General features: G+C 46.7%; 1 protein-coding gene across 1 annotated transcript in view; it reads right to left on the bottom strand.

Annotated features, from left to right (window-relative positions):
- LOC126540418 (calcitonin gene-related peptide type 1 receptor-like) overlaps positions 1-22,851 on the bottom strand; it is a 173,213-nt gene that overhangs the window by 4,523 nt on the left and 145,839 nt on the right. The window contains exons 4-16 of the mRNA XM_050187233.3: positions 14,378-14,513; positions 12,923-13,033; positions 11,790-11,875; positions 11,029-11,191; positions 9,844-9,963; positions 9,287-9,393; positions 7,854-7,945; positions 6,746-6,872; positions 6,485-6,638; positions 5,986-6,052; positions 5,083-5,149; positions 3,712-3,797; positions 111-243 (exon numbers count right to left, since the gene is read on the bottom strand). Of these exons, the coding sequence (XP_050043190.2) occupies positions 111-243; positions 3,712-3,797; positions 5,083-5,149; positions 5,986-6,052; positions 6,485-6,638; positions 6,746-6,872; positions 7,854-7,945; positions 9,287-9,393; positions 9,844-9,963; positions 11,029-11,191; positions 11,790-11,875; positions 12,923-13,033; positions 14,378-14,513 (1,449 nt within the window). The remainder of the gene's footprint in view (positions 1-110; positions 244-3,711; positions 3,798-5,082; positions 5,150-5,985; positions 6,053-6,484; positions 6,639-6,745; positions 6,873-7,853; positions 7,946-9,286; positions 9,394-9,843; positions 9,964-11,028; positions 11,192-11,789; positions 11,876-12,922; positions 13,034-14,377; positions 14,514-22,851) is intronic.

Below are 22,851 nucleotides of genomic sequence, written 5' to 3'. Positions count from 1 at the left end.
GAAGAAGTCGACATTATAGACCTGATGAAACACCCAATATGGCACCCTTTTCACGTACCTTACGGGCGTCAAATTTATTGTTCTCTGAAGCAATGCACGGGACTTCTCACCTGTAATGAAGTGACCAGCGCTGAGATTATCTCATATGCAAGAAAGATGGATCCCTTGTCGGGCCTGAAGGGAGTCACCACGTAGTGCAAGCCCAGGAGAGGAAGCAATATCACGGTAGCCCGCACGGCTTTCCTGAAATGTAATACAGGGTCCGAATTAAGTATGCAAGCTACCAAAGAACTGGCTACTTTCTATTAACTATGTGAAAGTACATTACAGCGTAGTTATTGTGCCTTCCGATTACGGCGCGTTTTGGATGGCTCTTGTTGCTTAAGTTCTCTAGCGTTATGATAAATGCCGTGCCCGTCTTCAGGGCAATGCTTCGGTTTGTGGACTCATATCAAATGAAAAGGCTACTATATTATTACGATATGCTCAAGCGATGCTCAAGAAATGAGCCGCCGCGAGAACGACGACGAAGTTGGTCGGTGCGCTTGGCGCGAGCGAGTGTCAGCCTGGCTGCCTGGCTCCAGTGTAAATAGCCTGTAAATAGCCTTTTCTGTCTGTGTCTTTCCACACGCAACATTCTGGTGGAGGTGCTGGGTAGCCGTGTGACGTGGTGTGTAATACGGCGGCTCTTAGCTTGCTCAAGGCGACGGCATTCTTTGATGATGGCGTCGATAGTCGAGACGTTGCCGAAAACAAGCAAATTGAAAGCGTCGTCGGTGATGCCTTTTAGAATATGTGACACTTTATCGGCTTCGGACATACCATCGTCAGCTTTGCGGCATAGAGCTAAGACGTCGAGGATGTAGGAAACGTACTGCTCCGTAGATGACTGTACACGAGACGCAAGAGCCTTTCTCGCGGCAGCCTTGCGCCCAATGGGGTCGCCGAACAGTTCCCGTAGCTTTTCTTTGAAATTGTCCCAACTGGTTATCTCGTCGGCATGCGTTTGGTGCCACACGCGTGGGGTGCCGCCGAGATAAAAGATGACATTGGCGAGCATAATCGTTGGGTCCCACCTGTTATTAGCACTGGCGTGTTCATAGAGTTTGATCCAGTCGTCAACATCCTGGCCCTCCAGGCCAGAGAACACACCTGGGTCGCGATGTGGGGCGACCGTGACGATTGGAGCAGTGGGACATGCCGAAGCCGTTGCAGAGGTGGGCGCGTCACCGGGAGGCATGGTGACAAGCTCGGTGTGCCGACCACTTCTGAGTTCCGTGATGAGGACGGGGATCGCTATCGCTGACCTCCACCAGAATGTTGCGTGTGGAAAGACACAGACAGAAGAGGCTATTTACAGGCTATTTACATTCTCGCCCACTTCGACCCTGATGCTCCTACAGAATTGCGTACAGATGCCAGCGGTCATGGCGTAGGTGCCGTCTTAGCCCAGCGTCAGCGTGGCCAGGATCGCGTAATTGCTTATGCGAGCCGCCTCCTCACACCATCGGAGCGCAACTATTCCATTACGGAACGAGAATGCCTTGCTGTAGTCTGGGCGCTTGCGAAGTTCCGTCCTTGCCTTTACGGTCGCCCTTTTTCCGTAGTCACTGACCATCATGCTCTCTGCTGGCTCTCTTCGCTAAAAGATCCTACAGGTCGGCTTGGTCGCTGGGCTTTGAGGCTACAAGAATTTTCATATTCCGTGGTGTACAAGAGTGGCCGCCTGCACCAAGACGCTGACAGCTTGTCGCGTTACCCTGTTGACGACTCTGACTCCTCCAATATTGCCAGCGCTTCTTGCGTATTCTCGGTATCCCAGCTGCTTCATTTCGCCGACGAGCAACGCCGTGACGCCTACATCAGAGCACTCATCGACCGTTTTGAGCACTCTCCGGCCGATGCTACTCTACGCCTCTTCGTCCTCCGCGACGGTACTCTGTACCGTCGTAACCTTCATCCGGACGGCTCTGAGTTCCTGCTTGTAGTACCTAAACACCTCGGCTCCATCGTTATAGAAGAGCTCCACGACGCACCAACGGCAGGACATCTCGGCGTATCTCGAACCTATGACCGTGTACGTCGCCGTTTTTTCTGGCCTGGTCTTGCCCGTTCCGTACGACGTTACGTCGCCGCTTGTGAAGTTTGCCAACGACGCAAGAAGCCTTCCCAGCTCCCCGCTGATTACCTGCAGCCGCTCGACATTCCTGCCGAGCCCTTTCATCGTGTCGGCTTAGACCTTCTTGGCCCATTTCCGGAATCTACATCAGGAAACAAGTGGGTTGCAGTCGCGGTGGACTACGCGACCCGCTACGCCGTAACCCGTGCTCTTCCGACCAGTTGCGCAACTGATGTTGCGGACTTCCTCCTACATGATATATTTTGATGCATGGTGCTCCGCGTCAATTGCTAACAGACCGTGGCCGTACGTTTTTGGCCAAAGTCATCGACGACATCATGCGTGCCTGCTCAATACGTCACAAATTTACCACCTCCTACCATCCCCAAACGAACGGCCTCACTGAGCGCTTGAACCGCACCCTTACAGACATGCTATCCAAATACGTTTCCGACGACCACCGTGACTGGGACCTGGCTCTACCTTACATTACCTTTGCATATAACTCTTCCCGTCTCGAAACTGCTGGCTTTTCCCCGTTTTACCTCTTGTATGGCCGCGAACCAACGCTACCACTGGACACTGTGCTTCCGTCCGCCACAGCTTCAACTAGCGCTTATGCCCGTGATGCAATCGCCCATGCTGACCACGCTCGCCAACTTGCGCGCAGTCGTCTACAAGTGTCCCAAGACAAGCAGAAGCAACGCTATGACCTCCGTCACCGTGATGTCCATTTTGTGCCCGGCAGCCTCGTGTTGCTTTGGTCACCTTCGCGTAAAGTTGGCCTATGTGAAAAACTCCTTTCTTGTTACACAGGCCCATATCGCGTGCTCCGCAAAGTGACCGATGTCACCTATGAAATCGTTTTAGCCACGCCCACTACGTCCTCCGCTGTGACAACCAGGGACATCGTCCACGTCGCCCGACTCAAGCCCTACAACTCTCCACGCGCCTTGGATATTTAACAGCACCGTGACGGTGCTTTTGCCGCCGGGGGGTAGTATTACGATATGCTCAAGCAATGCTCAAGAAATGAGCCGCCGCGAGAACGACGACGAAGTTGGATGGTGCGCTTGGCGCGAGCGAGTGTCAGCCTGGCTGCCTAGCTCCAGTGTAAATAGCCTGTAAATAGCCTCTTCTGTCTGTGTCTTTCCACACGCAACAATATTATCAAAATGTCCTTGTAACTGACTGCCATGGCTACAAGATACACCAATGTTTTGGAGTTTCTATGCATATTTTCTGACGAGAAATAAAATGAGTGAACAAATATATTGTCAAGCAACAACACTTTATAGTTTTGTTATCGTGGTACCATGCGCTAATGTTTTAACACGTCTGCCTGTTCCCTTTCGTGGTGACTGTAGCAACATTCGATATCTTTTTTTTTGTTTTATCAAGATTCAATCGTAACTTAGTCGATCGCGCGTGAGCCACGTATTAGATGACTACATACACGTGATACGCCCTTCATTGCAATCGACATCGTGAAGCTGTATTTTCATCGTATAGTCCACATGTCCATTATTGCAGCATGGGCCACGCTTGAGTCCTACGCAACCAGTGTATGGCGAAGAAGAGTTCTAGCTCACCTTGTGCTCTCGTTGTCAGGGGAATTGACAGCCCGAAGCTTCGTGACAAGAACCCTTACGATGTTGACGAGAAATGCGAAGCTCATCTGCAGAAACAAACGAGGGCATAAAAGCCGAGTGTGAGCACACCGGCCAACTGTTGAATTTTTAAACAATGAACTGTACATTGTTGCTTTGTGTATTTTTTTTTTAGTTTAAGTTCTTGTATATCAGCGACGAAATATGTTCTTGTGAATGTAATTTTTTATTTATTTGTTTAGCATTGCTTTAGACGCACTGAAAGTCTTGGATGGCAAGTTTAAAGCAGAGACTAATCTGCCTGACGTAGGCCCTGTCACCCGCACATTGCTCATCATTTAATACCACACGTTAGAAGCCTTACAATCTGTATACATGTACATCGCGATACATTTTTCTGGGCAAAAACAAGACAGTGAAAGTCCAGCATTGTAGCTTGTGTAAGAAATATAGACGACAAAAACAAGCAATCAAGCAATGTGATCTAACAATAAATGGATATATTAAGTCATAAAAACATACAGATGTGAAATAACCGAACTACTCGGCAGAAAAAATGTCAACGAGAAAAAAAAATAGATATGTTTTCATACCACTTTAAAGCCATTGAATGATCTGAAATTGTGCCCGTTGGTAATCGTCTTCTCATGTGCTTTTATGAAGGTTGGAATTAGGTATGTTAGTTGTTTTGTACCCTAGCTCGTCCCATTAAAAAGAACACTAGAATGATTATGCCTGAAATTGCATGAAGTGATACTTGAAGGTAGTTTGCACGAAAAATGAACAATCTTTCTGTATATCAGCGCGTATTCATTTATCGAGCTAAAGGTCATACAAATGGATAACTTTCGAAAGACCGTGCTTCCGGAAAAAACAGGGACGTCTGATCGCGGCGTCCGAGGTTTTCGATGCAGTGAACTGTTTGTTTTTGTAGACAAGCAATTTGAATACGAATTTATTTTACTTGAAGTTCCCCGCATCAGCAGGCCGTAACTGATATGCGTCTGAATTAACGCGTGACCCAAACGGCGTTTCAACCATACGGAAACAAGATATCTAATTCTAAACAACGTACCTACAGACCTACATATAAAACAACTGTCCCAATGGAGCTCAAAAGCTCGTCGCTTAACAATTCATCGTAAATCGACTTCACTATGTGACGAAGGATAAATCACCAACCTTTTCTTTTATTACCAAACCTAAATTTTATTCTGGTGCTAGAGAGCATTAATGTGAATCGAACAACTTAAGCAACATAGTTTTCAGATCGTGTTTTGTTTCATACTCTGAAATTCACAAGTAATTAAAAAAAGTTAACCGAGCGCTGACATTGAGAAGAAGAATATTTACCAGTATCGAGAAGCACACAGGAACGCTCAGGATATAAGTGTACCAGACGTCATGCTCGACCCAGCACCTGTGAAGATAAGATACACAAAGAAATGTTTAATGGTTACAGTAATAAAGGCAGCATTCCGACGAAGCACAGAATGCAATAAAATAATGAAGCTCATTCACGGATATTTAAATGCACGTTAAAGAAACAGTCATATAGTACATAATAATTTGCAATCGTTAAGTACGGCGTCTATCAAAGCCACTGTGTTCATTTCGGATATTAAACACCATGAATCATTCAAATAACCACAAAAGGGCCGTATAAGTCATTGTTCTTGCTACCTTTTAAAAAAAGATATTATGTTCTGATTTTTGAAACGCGGCTTACAAGTATTGAAAAAAAAATGTCGATCGTTTGATAAATGTCTCGCTGCACATCGTAAATTGTTTCCACAGATACTAACACCTATTACATTGTGCGCCATTTGCCATAGGCACATTGAAACAGGACTAAATTTCATCTTTCCGCGGTATGCTCCTGCTCCTAATAATATATTTTCGCATGAGCTGCTGTACTATCATGAAAAAATATATTCGTTAATAGGCGGTTACGTAATACAGGCGATGCCAGAATAAAATAGATCTACTTTGCTTCACGTGTGAGCCTGTTTTTCATGCGCAACGCCAGCGTCAACTCAAAACGAACAATAGGCCCAATTAATTTCCAGAGTCTTGTTCACACGGTTACGGTTGAAGAGCGAGTTCTATGTTTCAGTTGTGCATCAATCCTTAATAATGGTGTGTCGAGACGCAGTAGATAAACTGATTACTATCTGCCATATCTACAACATCCGGACAGATACGCGATAAGCATACGAGACAAACCGACAATGGAAAGGGAAGGTTAGGACTCACATTCTTGATGCCTCAGGATCTAAGCCACGCATGACAGCATAACCTATGGTTGGAAGCAAAGGAAAACCTGGAAAATGCAAGCAAGCCGTGTCTCATTATACTAATTACTGGCAGCTTCTGCGACATTGAAATGTCCTTCCCACCATACGAACAGGATTCTAAAGAAATTACTGTGGTAACAAAGTCTATTGGTGGAAGATACTGCCGGAGACTGCTTAGGGTAATGAAGAGTGATGTTTCAGTCCTGCGTTTAACAGAGGTATTCGTTGTTATAGAAACATAAAATACGTGTTCCTTCAGAAAGGGAAGAGTGCCACACCGGCCAATCATGTATTCTGGGACAGACCGTTTTCGGAGGCGCAAATTTTATTACGAAGTAAATTTTGGTCAATGACTTCACAGTAGAGCTCGAACGAAAACTGTTCATGTCTAGTTTGTTAGGGCTGCAGGTTCGTGCCAGAAACTTTCAAATGAAACATACGGTTCGCGTAATACTGACCCCATCCGATGAGCAGGAACCACTTGAGAATCTTGTCCTCGGCGATGAACGCCATGACAAGTAGCGTGTGCAAGTAAAGACCCTCGCAGAACATCCAGAGGTAATTGCACAAGAGGAAGTACTGCGTCACGACGTGCAGAGCCTGGCACCAGCTCTGAGAGAAAAGAAAGGGACAAACACTTGAACCTTAATGCTCTTCCTCGCAATTCTTTACGCTTAGTTTTGCATTTGCAGATGCATTTTGCAGTAGTCTCGACTTACCGGACTCTCTTCTATCACATGTGGCTGCGCGATGACGTGGATGTACCACAGGATCCAAGATAGATTATTGATGATGAACGAAGTGAACAAATTCTTGTGAATAGTGATCCTCCTACAGCGAAGAGATCTGCACGGTGGAGATGGAGATAATGTTTGAATGTTGAAAACCCGAAAACTGGCGGCATTATTTACAGGAGTCCTTAATGAAGGGTCAAGACGAACACAGGCCAGAACAAGTTTACTAAAAACCTCAATAAATATTGTACTATCACTGTTTGTCTTCATCTTCCATCATTATCCTCTCTGATCTGACGTGATATCTTGATATACCAGTTTATTTACAGAAACACTATACTTTCGCTCAAGAATGCATGACTAAATATTATTCATCTTGCACTTGCAGTTGTAAATGCAAATGCCCTCATAATCGGTTGGCCCACTTATACCAAAGCCCACCATGGCGAATATGTAGATTCTGTCTCAAGCTCTCTAGAAAACCACTATCGCCACGGCAGTAGTTTCTAAGGTCTCTGTCTATAGTTAAAACGCCAATTAGTTAGCATTTCAGGGAAGGTTTAACATTATATCGTTCACTTGTCGTCCAATTGTAGCGACACAGGCGCCGAATTATGTATTTCCGTGCAGCGCCTACTGAATGCGCGCGAGATATTTGAAGCAGGAAAAGCAACGTTGCTCTTCTTTATGGCATATGACGCGGTCTATTCAAGTAAGCAATATAACACTTCGTAACACGTTGAAATATTATGCAAATGTCGCGCAACTAGAACGTATCTTAGCTAGGATAACATGTTTCGACAGCTTCCTTCAGTACCACCGCAGTACTTGTCAATCTAGGGCGATACCATGCAAAATTGCCGTTCTTCGTGAGTTCTTACTGCGCACATTTCACTACTGCAGAATACTAGCATAAAATTGAGGTCACACTATCTGACAAAATTAGAAGCATGGTTTCCGAACAAAACCGTGAATCTTTGAGCGCGTGCATGCACTGTATGCGCACATTCGAAAATGAGCACTAAATGTTCCTGCTAGAAATGCATGCTGTACGCGCTGACATGAATGTTAAAAGGCTAGAGATAAAACTCACCTAAAGTAACAAAATATGAAGAGTGACAAGAGTAGAGCGACCAGAGATATGGAGTATCCCGTGACGTACAGGGAATTGACCAAGTTTCGGAACTGCAAAAAGGAAAAGATGTCTCAAGCAATGTGGCTGGTTAGGGAGCCGACCCTTCATACTGGCACTGCTTCAATAAAAAAATTTAAAAAAACACCAGCACGTGTCATCTTGATAAACTGAGAAAATAAATTCCTCACTGGTGTGTCATTTTTTTTCCTTAAAGAATGTCGCCGAGTCTGACCACACCATCCCAAGTGGTCAGTCATGAGTCAATTCATGCCATGCCATGCATTGACTCATGGCTTACGACCGGCGCTATAGCTTCAGCTTTGAATAAAAGCCATGAACAAAGGCACGATGAACGGGTGAATTCCGAGACATATTGCAAAAGATGCAGCCTGCCGCAATCGTAGTGCCTTGTGCCGTCTTGTGCAAGATGGTGTCCGCTTTCATAATGTTTTTTTCACGTTTCGTTCAATGCACCGCTCTGTGCCATGCCTGTGATATCGAACGGCCAGAAGTTGCATTCAATACGTGTAGAGGTCTTTCCGACACTTCGCCTTCTTGTTTTGTGTTCCTCGCTCCTGTTTGAACCACTTTTCCTTTTTCCCGTTATTGTGGCACCGGGATAGGCACAGTAATGGTTGGTAAGCTCCAATAGCTTAGTTATTCCGCAAGTAACTTGATGGTACGTGGCACTAACGTTCCTCCGTATTTCGCTTGTAGGTACTCCTTTATGTGTTGTTTTCGCAGAGGGTGCTCCGCTGCCAATGAAGGGATTGCTGACTAATACCTGCTTACTGAGCTCTTTAAAAGGCGAGAGACATCTATTTACTCATAGATTTACCATTGCTAGTTGACTGGGCGTATGTAGCGCGGTCTATCATTTGCTATAGAAACCTAGAGACAAGTCAGCGCGTTCTTGTGGCATGCCAAGAAATCCACCCAGCGTAAACCGTGCACCGAACGTCCAGCTTCCAGAAGCGGTGGAGTGCCAAGCTGATGGTAGCGTTAACTGGTCAGCGATCTAGATAAGCAAGTGAAGTTTATATTACTGGTGGACCAAAAGTACCGAAGAGTTGGGCACGGGGAGCTCGCAGGCGTAGATAAGTTATGCGGTAAAAGAGAGACAGGCCGTAGGTCAGCTTACGATATGAGAACACGTAAGCAGTTCACACAGGCTAAGTGTGTATTGACGCAACTCAAGGCGGCATGTCATTATAAATGAATGAATGTATTGTATTTATAATTTATTACATTTATAATATTATTTTCGACAGCTTGATGCAAGAACGCACATATACAATGGACCGGAAGATAAATGGGCTGATGGATAAACAATGCACCAAGAGTCGTTAGGAAGGGTCTCACGCTTGAGGGACAAGTTTGCAAGCACTAACCTGAAGGTCATGAGTGTCTACGCAGGCGGTGTAGTTGGACCAGATGTGACCGGTTACGGGGTGCCGGAACCACGTGCCGTTTGACGTGCATAATTTATGTGCTTGTCCTGCGTGAGCCAGAAAAAAAAAGCAACAGCAGCAGCTGCAATGATTTAGCTTAAACCAACTTCACGTGCTTGGTGTCAGCATCGACATGCGGATTTCTCCTAATTTTATTTCACAACTCTTACTGTTTTGCTTTGCAGTAAAGCTTTGATGTCACTTAGAGAAGCTGGCGTGAATTCCCAAAAAAAATGTTCTTTCCTAAGTACTTTTTGCTGCTAGCTGGTCGCCTTCGTTAACGATATCCCCGGCATCACAATTAGCTGGAATTTGTTCTCACAAACAATTGTAATGTAAGAACCTTTTTGTGAATGCATGTCCTGATCACTGTGCAGGTCACACTACATCCACTCTATCATTGCTCGAGATTTCTTTCCTTTGTTTCTTGTCTTCTCTTTTCGTTCTGTCCAAGTATCAACTGTGTGTCGAAAGCTGCTTTAATAAAATTCACTCACTAGTCGACAAAAAGCCGGCCACAAATTGTGGACATGGCGCGAACACCGTCTGTCCAGGTGGCGTGTCGTCCCAGCAGTTCCAGCCATCCCAAGTTCGGGGACACAGAGACTCGTTTGCCCCTGGCCAGAAGAACAAAAAAAGAAGTCTTTACCGTCATGTAGTTTTATTGCATAATTTCGGCACTCATTGAAATTATACGCACACGAGACTTCAGCGTGCATGCGTGTGTGTGCTCTTTGGTGTTCGAAGAAAGGATATCAGTGCAGCGTTAATAAAATAGATCTTGAAATATATTACGCAAACAATTCAGAATGTGGAGCTCTCTTTGTCATCGAAACTACTGGCAAATATACAGTTTTAGCCATACGATGCCAACGTATGTGGAGCCGGAAAGTCTAGAAAAAATAATTTTTTATCGGAATTCTAGACTCAACGAAAGATAACTTCCTGCCGGTGTAATGTCGTCCCACAACCAACGCAAGGCACCTCTGTTTCTTCGCTAATTGAGTCGCGGCGATGACTGTCCTGCCGCCGATTTTCTAGAGAATTTGTTTGCGTAAATTAAATGTAGCCGTGGGAGTGTTTAACGTTTGTCGTTAATTTAGCCCTCATTCACATTACTTCTTCATTTTAATTAATCACAGCTTTACCCTATGCTTTCCTTGACTTCTTTGTGGGTGCTCTCTGGCCATACCTGGCCCTTGCGCTACTAAACAACACACATTAGTTCACTGACTTCACTGTTCGTTCTATTCCTTTGATTGGTGGTATAAATGGGGCACCCGAGCTGGTTGATAAAATAGTTTAATTTGTAGGACATTTAATGAGATGATAAAACATGGCAAGCTTATGAAGAGTTTCTACTCTCAAAACTTGTTCCAAGTGAACTTGCATTGAGAACTAATGGGCCTCTATTCGCGAATTCAAGTGTGCGCCCTGAAGTGATTGGTTAAAAGGATAATTAGACCTACTGCATTTTTGCTAAACAGACAATTATGCACTTCAATTTCACCTTAAAATAACATTCACTCATTCCTGTTATTGAGCTCGAGGGAGAAAATCGTGTTATTAACCACAAGCGTTTCTTTCTAAATTAAGTTATTTTATTAATAAAGCGTAAACAATTTTCATCTCGCTCCGCTGGAAGTGAACGCTAAACGTGAGAAGTGGTCTTGAGTACGCACCGAGTTCAGGAAATGGCTTGAGGAGTACGTGCTCAAGGCAGTGCTTGAAGTGGTCGATCTTCTCTTGCCACATCCAGTTCTCCCCTCTCGGAGAGCTCTGCTCCCAGGGAACGTACTCCCCTATCTCCTCGGCAATGTCAAGCAGAAGCTTCAATTCGGGGTCCTGGTAGCAGATTATAAGCACAATGCGGCAAGACTGGCAACCAATTGAAATCATTTCAGATCGCAACAGTCACTGTTCTGTGAAACCAACAACACGCACCAATTTACTATTTCAAATATGCCCCTAGATAATTCTGATACTTTGGAGTAACCCTCGCGTCTGGACGTATTGCGTCACTCTTGAGATGCAAATATTGAGTTCGAGGAACAGAAACAACAGGAATTCGCAAAGCTTTTCGTTCGTACCTGTTGTTTGCTATTGGCCGGTCGCCTTCACTGTAGCAGTATGTGCAAGTTCCCGATTGATTGGTGTCCGCTCTTATGAACAGTCTTAGCTTAGGAATATGTTTGTGAAAATGGGCTGAGGCGTGAAAATCACCAGGTGGTTCGCACGCCACAGCCATTCCTAGAATCGGCTCTGGTAAGTCGCGATTTGCGAAAACGGACCGCTGATCGAAAACAATTCTTGGTTTTTCACAAGAACTTTGTGAGTTTGAGCTTTAGCATCGCACAAATAATGTTAAAGCCTTTACAGTAATCGTAAGAAGTAGCGATAAGAGTATAGGCAGCGAAGCCAATGCACCGTAAAGGAAACTTACGAAGTACGGTGATGTTGTACAGGTACTGTAGTTACCCATCTCATCATGCCAGGAGCCCCTCATAAGACAGTGGTATGACGCCGTAGCTGCGTTGACAATGCAACAAACAAGAAACAAAGTTAATAAATGTAGTATGTTTTGCGAGTAACAGAAAGTATTGAATGCGTCCTTGGTTCGTTCTGCCATCACGTCACTAATTACGCTGCTTTATCTTACAAATTAGTTTTCAGCATATGAATGGTATAACTTGGCGTGCGAGTACGTTATTCACTTAATTATGCACTCGCACCCGTACACACTATTACGTGCGGCCGTCAGCTGTGTAAAATGCAAAGTAATATTTACGTTATGAGAAATTCCTTTCATAACTGCATTAGATCAATCTCCACTAGAAGAGACCGCGATTAGCTGATATCATTACTAAAGCAAGGGTAATGACAACGACTAGTCCCTATATGAACAACTTTCTATACAGAGCACAGAATGGTGTTCTTAAGGAATCACCATACTAGTGGCACTCGCGGCAAAATGTTCTAGCATTGGCATGTGCACACGCTCGCTGGCGTCCTTGCCACCGCAGCCAGCACTGGATAGGTTCGTGTTCAGCTGGCATCACTTTAGCTGCGATCGGTAAGTGTTGGGAGACGGTGGCAGTATCTATGGTATAGTGCCAGCGGGAACAAATCGGCCGGTACTCATTCGTCTCGCCGATCGGCCAGTGAGCGGCGTGCCGAAAGAAATTTCTCCGAGAACCATTCACTCCCCGACAGGAAAATGTTGCCGCACGACGGTTTCTGCCACCTGCGACACGTCGCGCGTGCTTTTGCTCCAGCGTGGCAAGCCTTTATGGTTCCAAACGCACAGCTTGCCAAGAGGTAACCGTCACAGTCTTTGTTTCCCTCTTTTTGTTTATTAATGCACCTATCTTAGCAACCTTACATACATAGCGGACAAGAAGAGTGAACTGAGCAAGTTGGTATTCACTCATTTCGAAAACTGAGGGTAGTAGCATACAAATAAGTAAAACATGAATGCCGGTACAAGTAGTCAGCAGGCAAAGTGTGCCGCTACATATCACTCGTCCATCCAGCTACGCTTAAGTCAGATGGTCGAGAATGAGCGACGGCGCTTACCCGAGGTATTCACGTTGCCAGGCAGGAGCGTAGGACATGGCGCCTTAGCCGTGACTCCGCGCGGTGTCGGTGGCCAGCACTGCCAACCGTCGAACCTCCAGTCACATCCAGCTGTGTGAGTAGCAAAGTAAAAAAAAGACGCTAGTTTTGCCGTCGAAATTCGTGCCAGTTATTTCGAGCGAAGCTACGTTCTTGCTAGGAAACCACAGTGCACAGCAAGGAAACCAAGTACACCCTTCGGAGTTTACTGCCTTTCATGTTTTCCTTGAAGACTTGAAAAGCACAGATCGCATGCGCACTTTTTAGTCCCGCATTTTTGTCTTTTCTCGCCACTGGTCACATTGCGTCGCGTGCATGTTTCAGTAGTGCGAAAGGTTGCGGAACTTCGGTAGGTTTGCCTGATTTCATTGAGTGTATGCTCTTTCCTTAGCTTATTTTACAGATATTTGCAAGAATGCAGTTGGTTTCTGATCTTTAGTAAATCAGGCTCGGTCATAGCGAGAGTCGTTTCGAAAAAAATAATTTAAACATATTTAAGCGCTGAATTTGTGGTCCTTCTTTAAAAAAATAAAAAAAATTACCAACATACACGGGGCACCGGTCCATTGCAAGAGCAATACACTTTACGTTCATGTGGAACTATTCTATAGTTTCATCACGTTAACCATCACAATAAAATGCCACTTGTCCATACGGTGTGTTGGATGCTATCGCATACTCTTAGCACTGATTTAATATTTACTTCTTAATGCACCTATTTATGTAATCACTACATTTTGTTTTGTTCTTCTGAGACGTATCATTTCTGCTACTTGGCAGACCTTTTCTTCTTCCCATCAGTGCCTTAGCAATTTATCGCTGCCTGTGACGTGTGATATACTGAACATAAGTTATTAGATTCTCAATTAAGCCCTGTTGGCTGTGGAAGCTGCTCACTGCCGAATTCCGCCAAATACAAATCAATTGAGTAACGAAGCACATCAAAACACGTATCGTCAAAAACTTTACTTCAATGTTCTTGCGATGTGACTGGGTAACTAGATTGATTGACGAGAGTTAACCTGGCGGGAAACTCGGCTCTGGATATTTCTCCGCTCCCCGTCAAAATTTTTGAAGCTAATGCTTGTGAGACCTGACCTCTCGGTTGGCCTGTGTACTGGCGTACTCGTCCAGCATTGCTTGCATCAGAGGCGAAAAATATTCGGAGGCGCAATATACCCCAGTGTCGCGTACTCTACAACGCCGAGCGTGCTGCATTACGAATTCCGCAACGGCGTCCGCCGACAAGGGCTGCGACTTGCATAGTGGCTCCGAAACTGCTGACAAAGACTGCGCTTGCATTTAACGCTCACGTGTGACCTCATCAGAGCTTCATTTGCACAGCCTCATCAAGATCACCACATCAGAGCGGCCGTTGAGCTCGCAACACACCTATAGCAGAAACGCCTCGCTCACCGGTATCGTTGTCTCCAGCGTCGAAGAACGCCCGCTGCTCGCACTCGCGCAATGCCTTCAGCTGGGCGAACACCCGCTCGGTGCGAGAGCCTTGTACACTGAGGCAACACCAGGGCAGCAAGCAGGCGGTCAGTACCTGTGTTAGACCAGAGAAATTGTCGCGGAAACCAGGGAATATAATTGTGAAGGCAAGCGAATAGCTTACGCACATCGCCGAAATCAGACACGCTAGCAGTGCTTATGAAGTATACATCTTTACGTCGATAGCAATACCTGATGATGACGGTACAAATTATCGCTATAACTATCGTTGTTTATCGCAGATGCGGTTGGGTAGGCATAGCAGCGTTTAGAAGACGACGGCGCGATGATGACGGTGTGGCCACGATGGAATGACGGTGATGGAGACGATAACGGAGCCACAACGACGGCAACATGGCCAAGATGGCATGACCACAACGTAAACATGACCGTACAACCACGACGGCACGACAACGGCCTTACATCTACGCTTTTTGTCCTCCGCTCATTTATCGCGCAGAGGCCAGATTCTCTTCCTACCATTTGGTTTAAACACATAAAAATCCCGCACCAAGTACAAGTGGGTCTAAGCTAAGCTTCGATGATTTGTCAAGACTTAACGGCTCACCCCGACAAGAGACCCACGGCAGACTTTGCCGACGAATTTTTGAGAAACACGATGTAGCACCCCTATACTTACCACAGCATCTCCGCCTACAGATACACGCAAAGTGCCTCGCAAGGCCAGTTGCGCGGCAATTTTGCGTGTATTCGCGGGGTTCTCTCATGCTTGGAAAAATAATTTCACGTAGCACGTATTGAGCAACAGAAAGCTGTATCAGGACTTTCTCATGTTGCTCTACAATTTTCTCGTTGACACTTTTTATTTAATTATATTACTCAAGAGATCCATTAATTATTTAGGGCTAATTATGTAATTAGGCGGAAAGGAAAACAATAATCTGAGTGTCTCCAAGCGACGGCAAACAACATTACCTTGACCTTGTTTCTGTCCAGCTACGTGGCATTTGCATATAGTTAAAGTTTGGCCCAACTTACGTGGGACACCCTATATTTAGCTATTGGATAAGATGAAGAGGTTGGAAGCAGGCGCGTCCTGGTAATAAATTTAACTTATTAAAGCGAAGGCGCTATGAGCAATCAAAATTACTGAAAAAGTGTTGATTACCATTAAAAATAAATAAAAACATAGAAAACCAATTGGTGGATGATGCGATGTGACACATAATCGCGGGGATGCACATGCAACCTATAATCTCAGTGCAGTATTTACACCATGATGTTCTCGCCTCATACTAGCGTTTTCTTACGTATATTTATGCACAAATTCTCAAAGCTATAAATGTCATTTCATTTGACCTTCCGGGGCGGGTACCAATGAGAAACTTGTGCTTTTGCAGTGCATGCCTGCGCAGCAAGGATAGATCATTTTTTTTCAGCATTATCTAGAACGTCGGCAAGAAGAATCGAAAAATGAAAGGCTGGTAGGTTTACTAAACTTTGTTAATTCAGCTACCCTACATGTAAGTAGTGGGGACAAAGTTCATAGTGCAAGGCTACATAATTTTTTGTCTCCTTCCGATCTCGACAGCACCGAAATCTTGCAAATGGTCGTTTTCGAGTTCTTTGCCATAGGACCGCAGCCTTCGTGCCCACACAGGATAAGTTCTCGTTCTCCCACCTTTTCACAGCAGCAGGACGCTACAGACTCTAAGCCATTGTGTGAGGTGACAAAGTAGGCTGCATTTGTAAGATGCTCGAATTACATATTTCGCATCGACACGAGCTCTTTTGCTTAGTCCACTCGTGGTCAGTTACGGAATGCACGTTACCATTACACACAGACTGCGAACACTTCTATTGATGCGGTTGACATTAACCGAGTCCATGTGCATTATAAGACGAGCTACTGAGCTACAGGCTTGCGTGTTGCGGTGACTACGGATAGAGTCTGGAGGAGCGAGAATACTTGAATGAAGAGAGAGGAAGAGAGAAAAACTTGGAGGACGCTTAAGCTTCGCGTTCAAGAGTGGAACGCGATAGCGTTATCGCACCCCGCCCACTCATTCGCTCGACATGCTGTTGAGTCACACAAAGACGAAACGTGTGCCTGAGCAAGCGGAACGAACCAAGGAACTCGGTGTCTCTGAGGGAGAAACGATCTACGCGAGCCAAACGTCGTGATCGGCACGGACAGCCAGGCCGTGACGCGCCATGAAGGCGGACGCGATCATGGGGCTGACGCCTCGATGGGAACGTCCTCTATCTCGCTTGGGAGCACCACGCAGACGCATGTCTCCTCGCCAGCAGCACTGCACACATCGCAGGGGACGCTTTCCCACCAGACCGGCTACGGCGCAGCGATCACGTCAGAGGCATCCCGCATCGGACGCTGCACCTAGGAATCGCGCTGTGAGCGGAAAGAGGAGCCGGGTCGCCTAAACACGAGGGTTCGAGTGACACGCTAGAAGTTGGAAGGGGAGAGAGCGAGAAAACTTATTAAGCACAAGGGTATTGGGGCATCCTCGCACCGGTCCCCGCACGGCCTCAATGCGTTCAAACGAGACGAAGGGGAGAAGCGGGCGAGTGGCGCGCCACCTGTCGGGGCAGTGCCGTACATTGCGAGGAGGGGGTCTTGTGTGTTTGCCGCAAGATGGCTCTGCGTGTGCGCCAAGCGCACACGCTACGCACACGCACACGTACTTCGCTACGCGTTTAACTGCGACTTCTGTAATTTACATGCTCATAATTACCGATATACACCACAGTATAACTATGTACGGCGAGTTTCCAAGGCAAGAGCGCATTCACTAGAGGCGCTTTTGTCCCGCTTTGACGCTTCGAACTCATGGCTGAGTGGTCGCGTCTCCGTCTCACACTCCGGAGACCCTGGTTCGATTCCCACACAGCCGATCTCGCAAGTTGTTTTTATTTATGAATTACCTTCCGCCATTTTTTCCTCACGGCCAACGCCGCCGACACCGGCGCCGACGACACCGGCTTTTCTGCGACACGAGCTCCTAACGCTGTCGCATGAAAAACCGTGTCTCTAGCTTGCTACGCGTCATCGTGATGAGAGGAAGAATTCTCTTACATGGGAGGGATTGCAATTCTTAGAGGGAAAAAAGTCGCAGTTCCGCCTGAACGGCGAAGCACCGATTGCGATAGCAAATTAGGAGACAGCTGTACGAAGCAACGATATTAGTTTTACCGGCCGTATAAACTTGTAAACATTCCCATACCGTTAGGATCGGCCTGCAGCTATTTCAGCCCGCTGCACATGTTCCGATCCAACCGGGAGGGTGCCGCACTTCAGAGAACTGCGGATAACCGGCAGCCACGTGGTGAGGGGTCAGCTCAGGGGAGCTCTCGAGGGGAGGTAATTGGCGGAACCTTCCCTCGAGACATGCGCTCTTCGAGACACCAGACAATGTGCTACCCGGCCGCGCCACCCGGGTCGGCTCCGAGTTCGACGAAACAGGCTTTGTGCACAACACGACAACGCCGCTCTGTTCTGCTATGAGTGGGGGAGTTGCCGCGGGAACGCCGACAGGGGCTCCTTCCCACGCGCCGACCAAGACGCAAGACAATGTGGTACCCGGGCGCGCTACCCGGTCCGGCTCAGAGTTCTACGAAGCCCCTCTGACATCAGCTCTGGACCATTGCACCTATGTGTGTGTGTGTGTGTGTGTGCGTGTGTGCGAGCCCTCATCCTCCTCCAAGTCGAGAGCCCGCCTCCTCCAAAAGGGCGGGTCATCTACAATGGCGTTGCAATATGACGTCGAGGGGAGTGCTTATAAGCAGCGATTGTCGGCTGCTAGTGTGTGCTCGTCGTCATGCTCGTTGTCGTGCTCGAAATGTACTCGTGAGCTGTGTGCTCGTAAGCTGTTTGCTGTATGCTCGTCTTGCGGGTCCCATTTGGGAGTCACGCTAAACTGTCGATGTATCTCATGTTCAACTGTAAATAACATGTAAATAAATCCTGCTCTCTTAAGTCCCGACGAAGAGTCAAGCTCCTTCCTACAGCTACGACTGCCAAATCTTACATCTGAATGGCAGCGGTGAGATCGGCCTACAGCTCGTAGATCATCCGACAACTCACAAATGGTGGCAGCGGCGAGATCGTCCGACGAATCTTACAATGCTAACTAAGTTAACAATGATAGAATATGTAAGCGTGACTCAATGAGGACGTAGAAAAAAAACAGACACACGGAGACAGCGCTGCCTTTTTGTGTCTGCTTCTTTCTACGTCATTGTACAGTCGCGCTTACACATTCTGTCATGGATTCAAACCAACTAGTCCGTCAGCATGTTTCAACCAAATTAACCAGCATTGTGTCACGAGCTCACAGGTAAACATGAACACATCTCGCTCGATGGCAGCGGAAACTGTCTGTGAAAACGCTGGAGTTAGGAATCGCGGCAGCAGCCGCGAACCAATTGACCTCCGTTCATCTGTCACTTCAACGCGAACGAAACATCGAAAGCACAGCGCATAAGAAGCCACCGGCACTACGCGCACTCTGCAAACATTGCAGAGCGCTTTGAAGATGACGCTCGTGCGGGGGCGCATTTTGGCCACGTCGCAGATCGCTTTCAAGACACACGAGCGCCGGCAACGGGTGCCTAGGCGTCCGCCAGAGGCATCTAGTATGGCGTCCGCGATTCGCGTGACCAACGCCGTAGGAGACGCCGCGGTTGTCTCCACTCTGTAGACAGTGGTTGGCGATGAGGACATTGAGGCACCCTAGCAGCCGCCGAAGAACACCCCTCCTCCCTCGCTTGACGCCACTGCGCAACATCATCTAGAAGTCTTCTAGGTGGCGTTGCCCTGCCACGCGCGCCACAGGAAAGGGCACGCATCTGGACGGCGTTCCTCGCTCGCACACGCGATATTGAACCGCCTTCGCCGGTTCACCCTCACACGGTTTCGCTCATGCGGAACCTCACGGTGACGGTGACGGCAGAAACGCGGCTAGAGTGTTCATATAATTGCTATCGCAATAAAAGGTGACGTTCCTTGCGAATGCTCAACACTGCAGCCACACACAGTTCAATTATTTCTTGCGAAGATTCGGTTTGCAGTCTCCAATCGAAAGCAGGCTGAAACGTCGGTGTTATTCAATTTACAGTCATTATCATGAACGTTTGGGTGGCGGAATTCAATGCTTTTACACATTCAACGAATCGGGGTTCAAGTGAATGCGCGCGCATTGCTTTGTCGATGCAAGTCATTTGTCTCTATTATTTGATACACTGTGTCATGCACCGTAGTCAGTGAAATTTTGCCAGCCAACCAGCAAGTTCTCTGCGTCCGCAGAGAAACCACATTCATCAACACGTCGAAGATTAGCGAAACATAAAACAGAAACGGAAAAAGGAGTTAAACCTACTTGTACAGCGTGACGCATTTATTATGTAACCGCTATATGCGCTGCACCATGACATGCAGGGAGTTAATTTCCGCGGTCTTACGCCCATCAAAAGCGGACCTCATAGCTAATATTTGGCAAATATGACTAATGCCGGGATCATGACATCTGTATAAAAATCTATTAAATGGTAAGGCCTTTGGTCTGCCTTTATTACCATGGCAAACTTCACGAGCAGGGAAAACAAGTTGACACGTACAAAAGACAAGCACAGATTTCAAAGATTTCATTTACCCTATTTCTTTAGTTCAGAAGCAGCAGTAGCAGGTTCTCACAGAAAATACTGCCATCTTCGAAAACCGACTTATTTGCGATTCACAAAATATATAAGATGTCCCACAAGCTCGGGCTCCACTCTGGTGCGTTTGCATTTAGGTAGAAGAAGAAACGAAGAAATGAAAGAAGAAGAAACTCGTGTATCAGGCGTTGATTTTACCGAACGCGCTGCAACCGCACTGAAATCAAACTAGATGAGAACGGTGAAGGTCGAATGCGAAATATTTGAACCAGTGGCCTTCTGTGTACTTCATAATACACAAGCACTGAACTCGCCGTACAGTGAACAAGGTTCAGCGTACGGTGAGTTGCGCAGTACAATGAACAAATAAACTGCAAGAACGGAACAATGATGGCAGACTGTGCAATCGAATAGAAAGTCGCTTTTTTTGACCCATACATGAAATAAAAATAAAAGTGAGGAGTGGAGATTGCATTACGAGCAGCTTCTTTTGAAGATCGCCTCCACTTTTATCGCGAATCTCGGTACCTTGCGGCACGTGAGAAAGACGTACCTCGAAATAATTCTGCGCGAGCATTTTCCTGACAAGAAAACTCAACCTCGAAAGTCCGCGTTTTGTAGAGGCATCGTTTCTCACGTTGCTATGCGGCAGGTTCAAAAAAAGAAGTTACTAGCTGCAACAAAGGACAGATGGCCGATGGAATCGTGCCGACAATCGCTTTAGGGTGTAACTGAGATAGATGGATAGAGAGAGAGATCGCCACTATACTAAGGGGAATGCAACTCCCCGCAGGCTGAACCTACGCGAACCATCAACAGCCTCCCACGCAGATGTGCATTGATACCAGCTGTGCTATAGAAACAACGTCATTGAGCTTCTTTTTTCTGTTTTTGCAATTGTTGGTTTTTCCTAAGGCTGTAGTGAGGAGCCACAATCCGTCAGTGAGTATGTGTCGTTCTTTGTTCGGAGTATTCCATTCGGGCAAGTGCGTCACGGCCGTTTGCTCCTTTTTTTTCGCCCTCGTTGATAGGCGCTATAGACGCATTTCTCAGCGTTTCGCACATGTATATAAGAAGCGTAAGCATGCCGCCCTTAGCGCTATGGAGTCGAGAGTGGAGTTAAGATTTCAACTGTTGTGCTACCGCGATGATCCTTCAGAATGCAATCATGAGAATTAATCTAGCCCAGTCACCGTTCACATGGTTGCCATCTGCTTCACATTCACATTCACAACTGCCGCCATGGCGTTGGTGGCGCTGGCTAACACGCCCCGATATAGTTATTGCACGCATACATAAATACCCAAGAATGTTTACGTGTGAACAGCCGCCGCCGTAGCACAATTCGCAGTGCAACGCACGCGTAATGCGGATGTTGTTGGTTCAGCTCCCACCGGTGGCAAGTTGCTTTACAGCGAAGCTGTTTATGCGGACCCTGTGCCGTCGCCGTCGGACTTCGCTAAAAAGGGACCGCGTGACCTAACGGGAGAAGAAAAGAAGAGATCAGGGAGAAAGTGGTTGGAGTGACCCCTTTCCCCCTGTGAGAATGCTATGTTATACGCGAATCGTATACGGTTGTCACACGGTGCATTTTCGGCGATCGAGCCAGATCGGTATCGAATTTATTGGCGATTGATACCACCGTGCCGCGAAAGAAACAAATGTTAATCTGGTGATTTGCGGCCAACGAACAGAGCCCAGTGATCGAAACGCAGTACTAAAGGGGTGTTCCTGCCGGCATTTGTTTCGCCAGCAAGGAGTGCCGGCAGCCACGTCAATCATCAAGCCAATGCAACCAATCGCCAAACGATCGCAGCGCCCGCATCTCCAGTGGTGGGCCTTGCGCGAAATATACGGAGCTCTGGATTAATCGCTCCGCGTATTCTGTTCCAGCTACAGCTATGGGAAGACTACGAGTAGTGCGTACTCCTGAGGAAGAAGCTGCCTACCGCGAGCGACAGCGAGAGTTGGCTCGTGAACGGGCTCGTCGTCGTAGTGACCCAGAGAAGCGCGCCAGAGTAGCCGAGTTTAAACGGCAGCGCTCCTGAAGCACGCTCATCACGCGAAGCACACAAAAGGGAAAATGAGGTGAAATAATGGTGAAACGAAAGATTCACAATATAGACTGCTTGCGAAGTTTGAATTGCACGGTGTAACACTCGGTGAAACTAACAGATATTCGCTGTTCGACCATCTTCACGGACTGGAAGGGACGGTGATTTTTTTACTGCATTTTCGTTTCTTTTCAGCCTGACATTTCCTCCACACGTCACTTGAAGAAACCAATCCATTCCTCTATAATTTCCTTGGCTTCATATGATTGTCACTAACCAAAATTGGGCCCCTTGGTTTCCTTTCTTCTCGTTTAATATATGACCACCGAGCATTTAGAAAACGTATGAGCGGTTCCCTCACGGATTTACTACGAGGCCTATAGAACTGCAAGTGTCAGTGTGCTGCTCGTGCCAAATCTGCGCGTCGCACGTGGCAGTTGTATGGGATGGGCAAACTGACGGTGGAAATCTTTGTGGTGTACTTTCTTTCTCGCCGCTAGTGCACTCCGAACAAATTGTGCTGGGTTGTTTGAGTTATTCTGGCTGTTGCTATCGCGTAAAGAAAGCTAGTGCTCCTCTTGCCTATACATGCCCTACGTGGAAATAAATAAGAATAATTTGTCAATGTAGATACGGTGGTTTCTATGAAATAAAAGCTCGGAGGAGAGAATTTGTTAATATTTTCGGAAAAGTAACTCTAGCACT

The sequence above is a fragment of the Dermacentor andersoni genome, chromosome 2, assembly GCF_023375885.2.
Source record: "Dermacentor andersoni chromosome 2, qqDerAnde1_hic_scaffold, whole genome shotgun sequence".
Taxonomy (NCBI): domain Eukaryota; kingdom Metazoa; phylum Arthropoda; class Arachnida; order Ixodida; family Ixodidae; genus Dermacentor; species Dermacentor andersoni.
The sequence above is the reverse complement of the archived record's forward strand: the minus strand, read 5'-3'. Positions and strand labels throughout refer to the sequence as shown.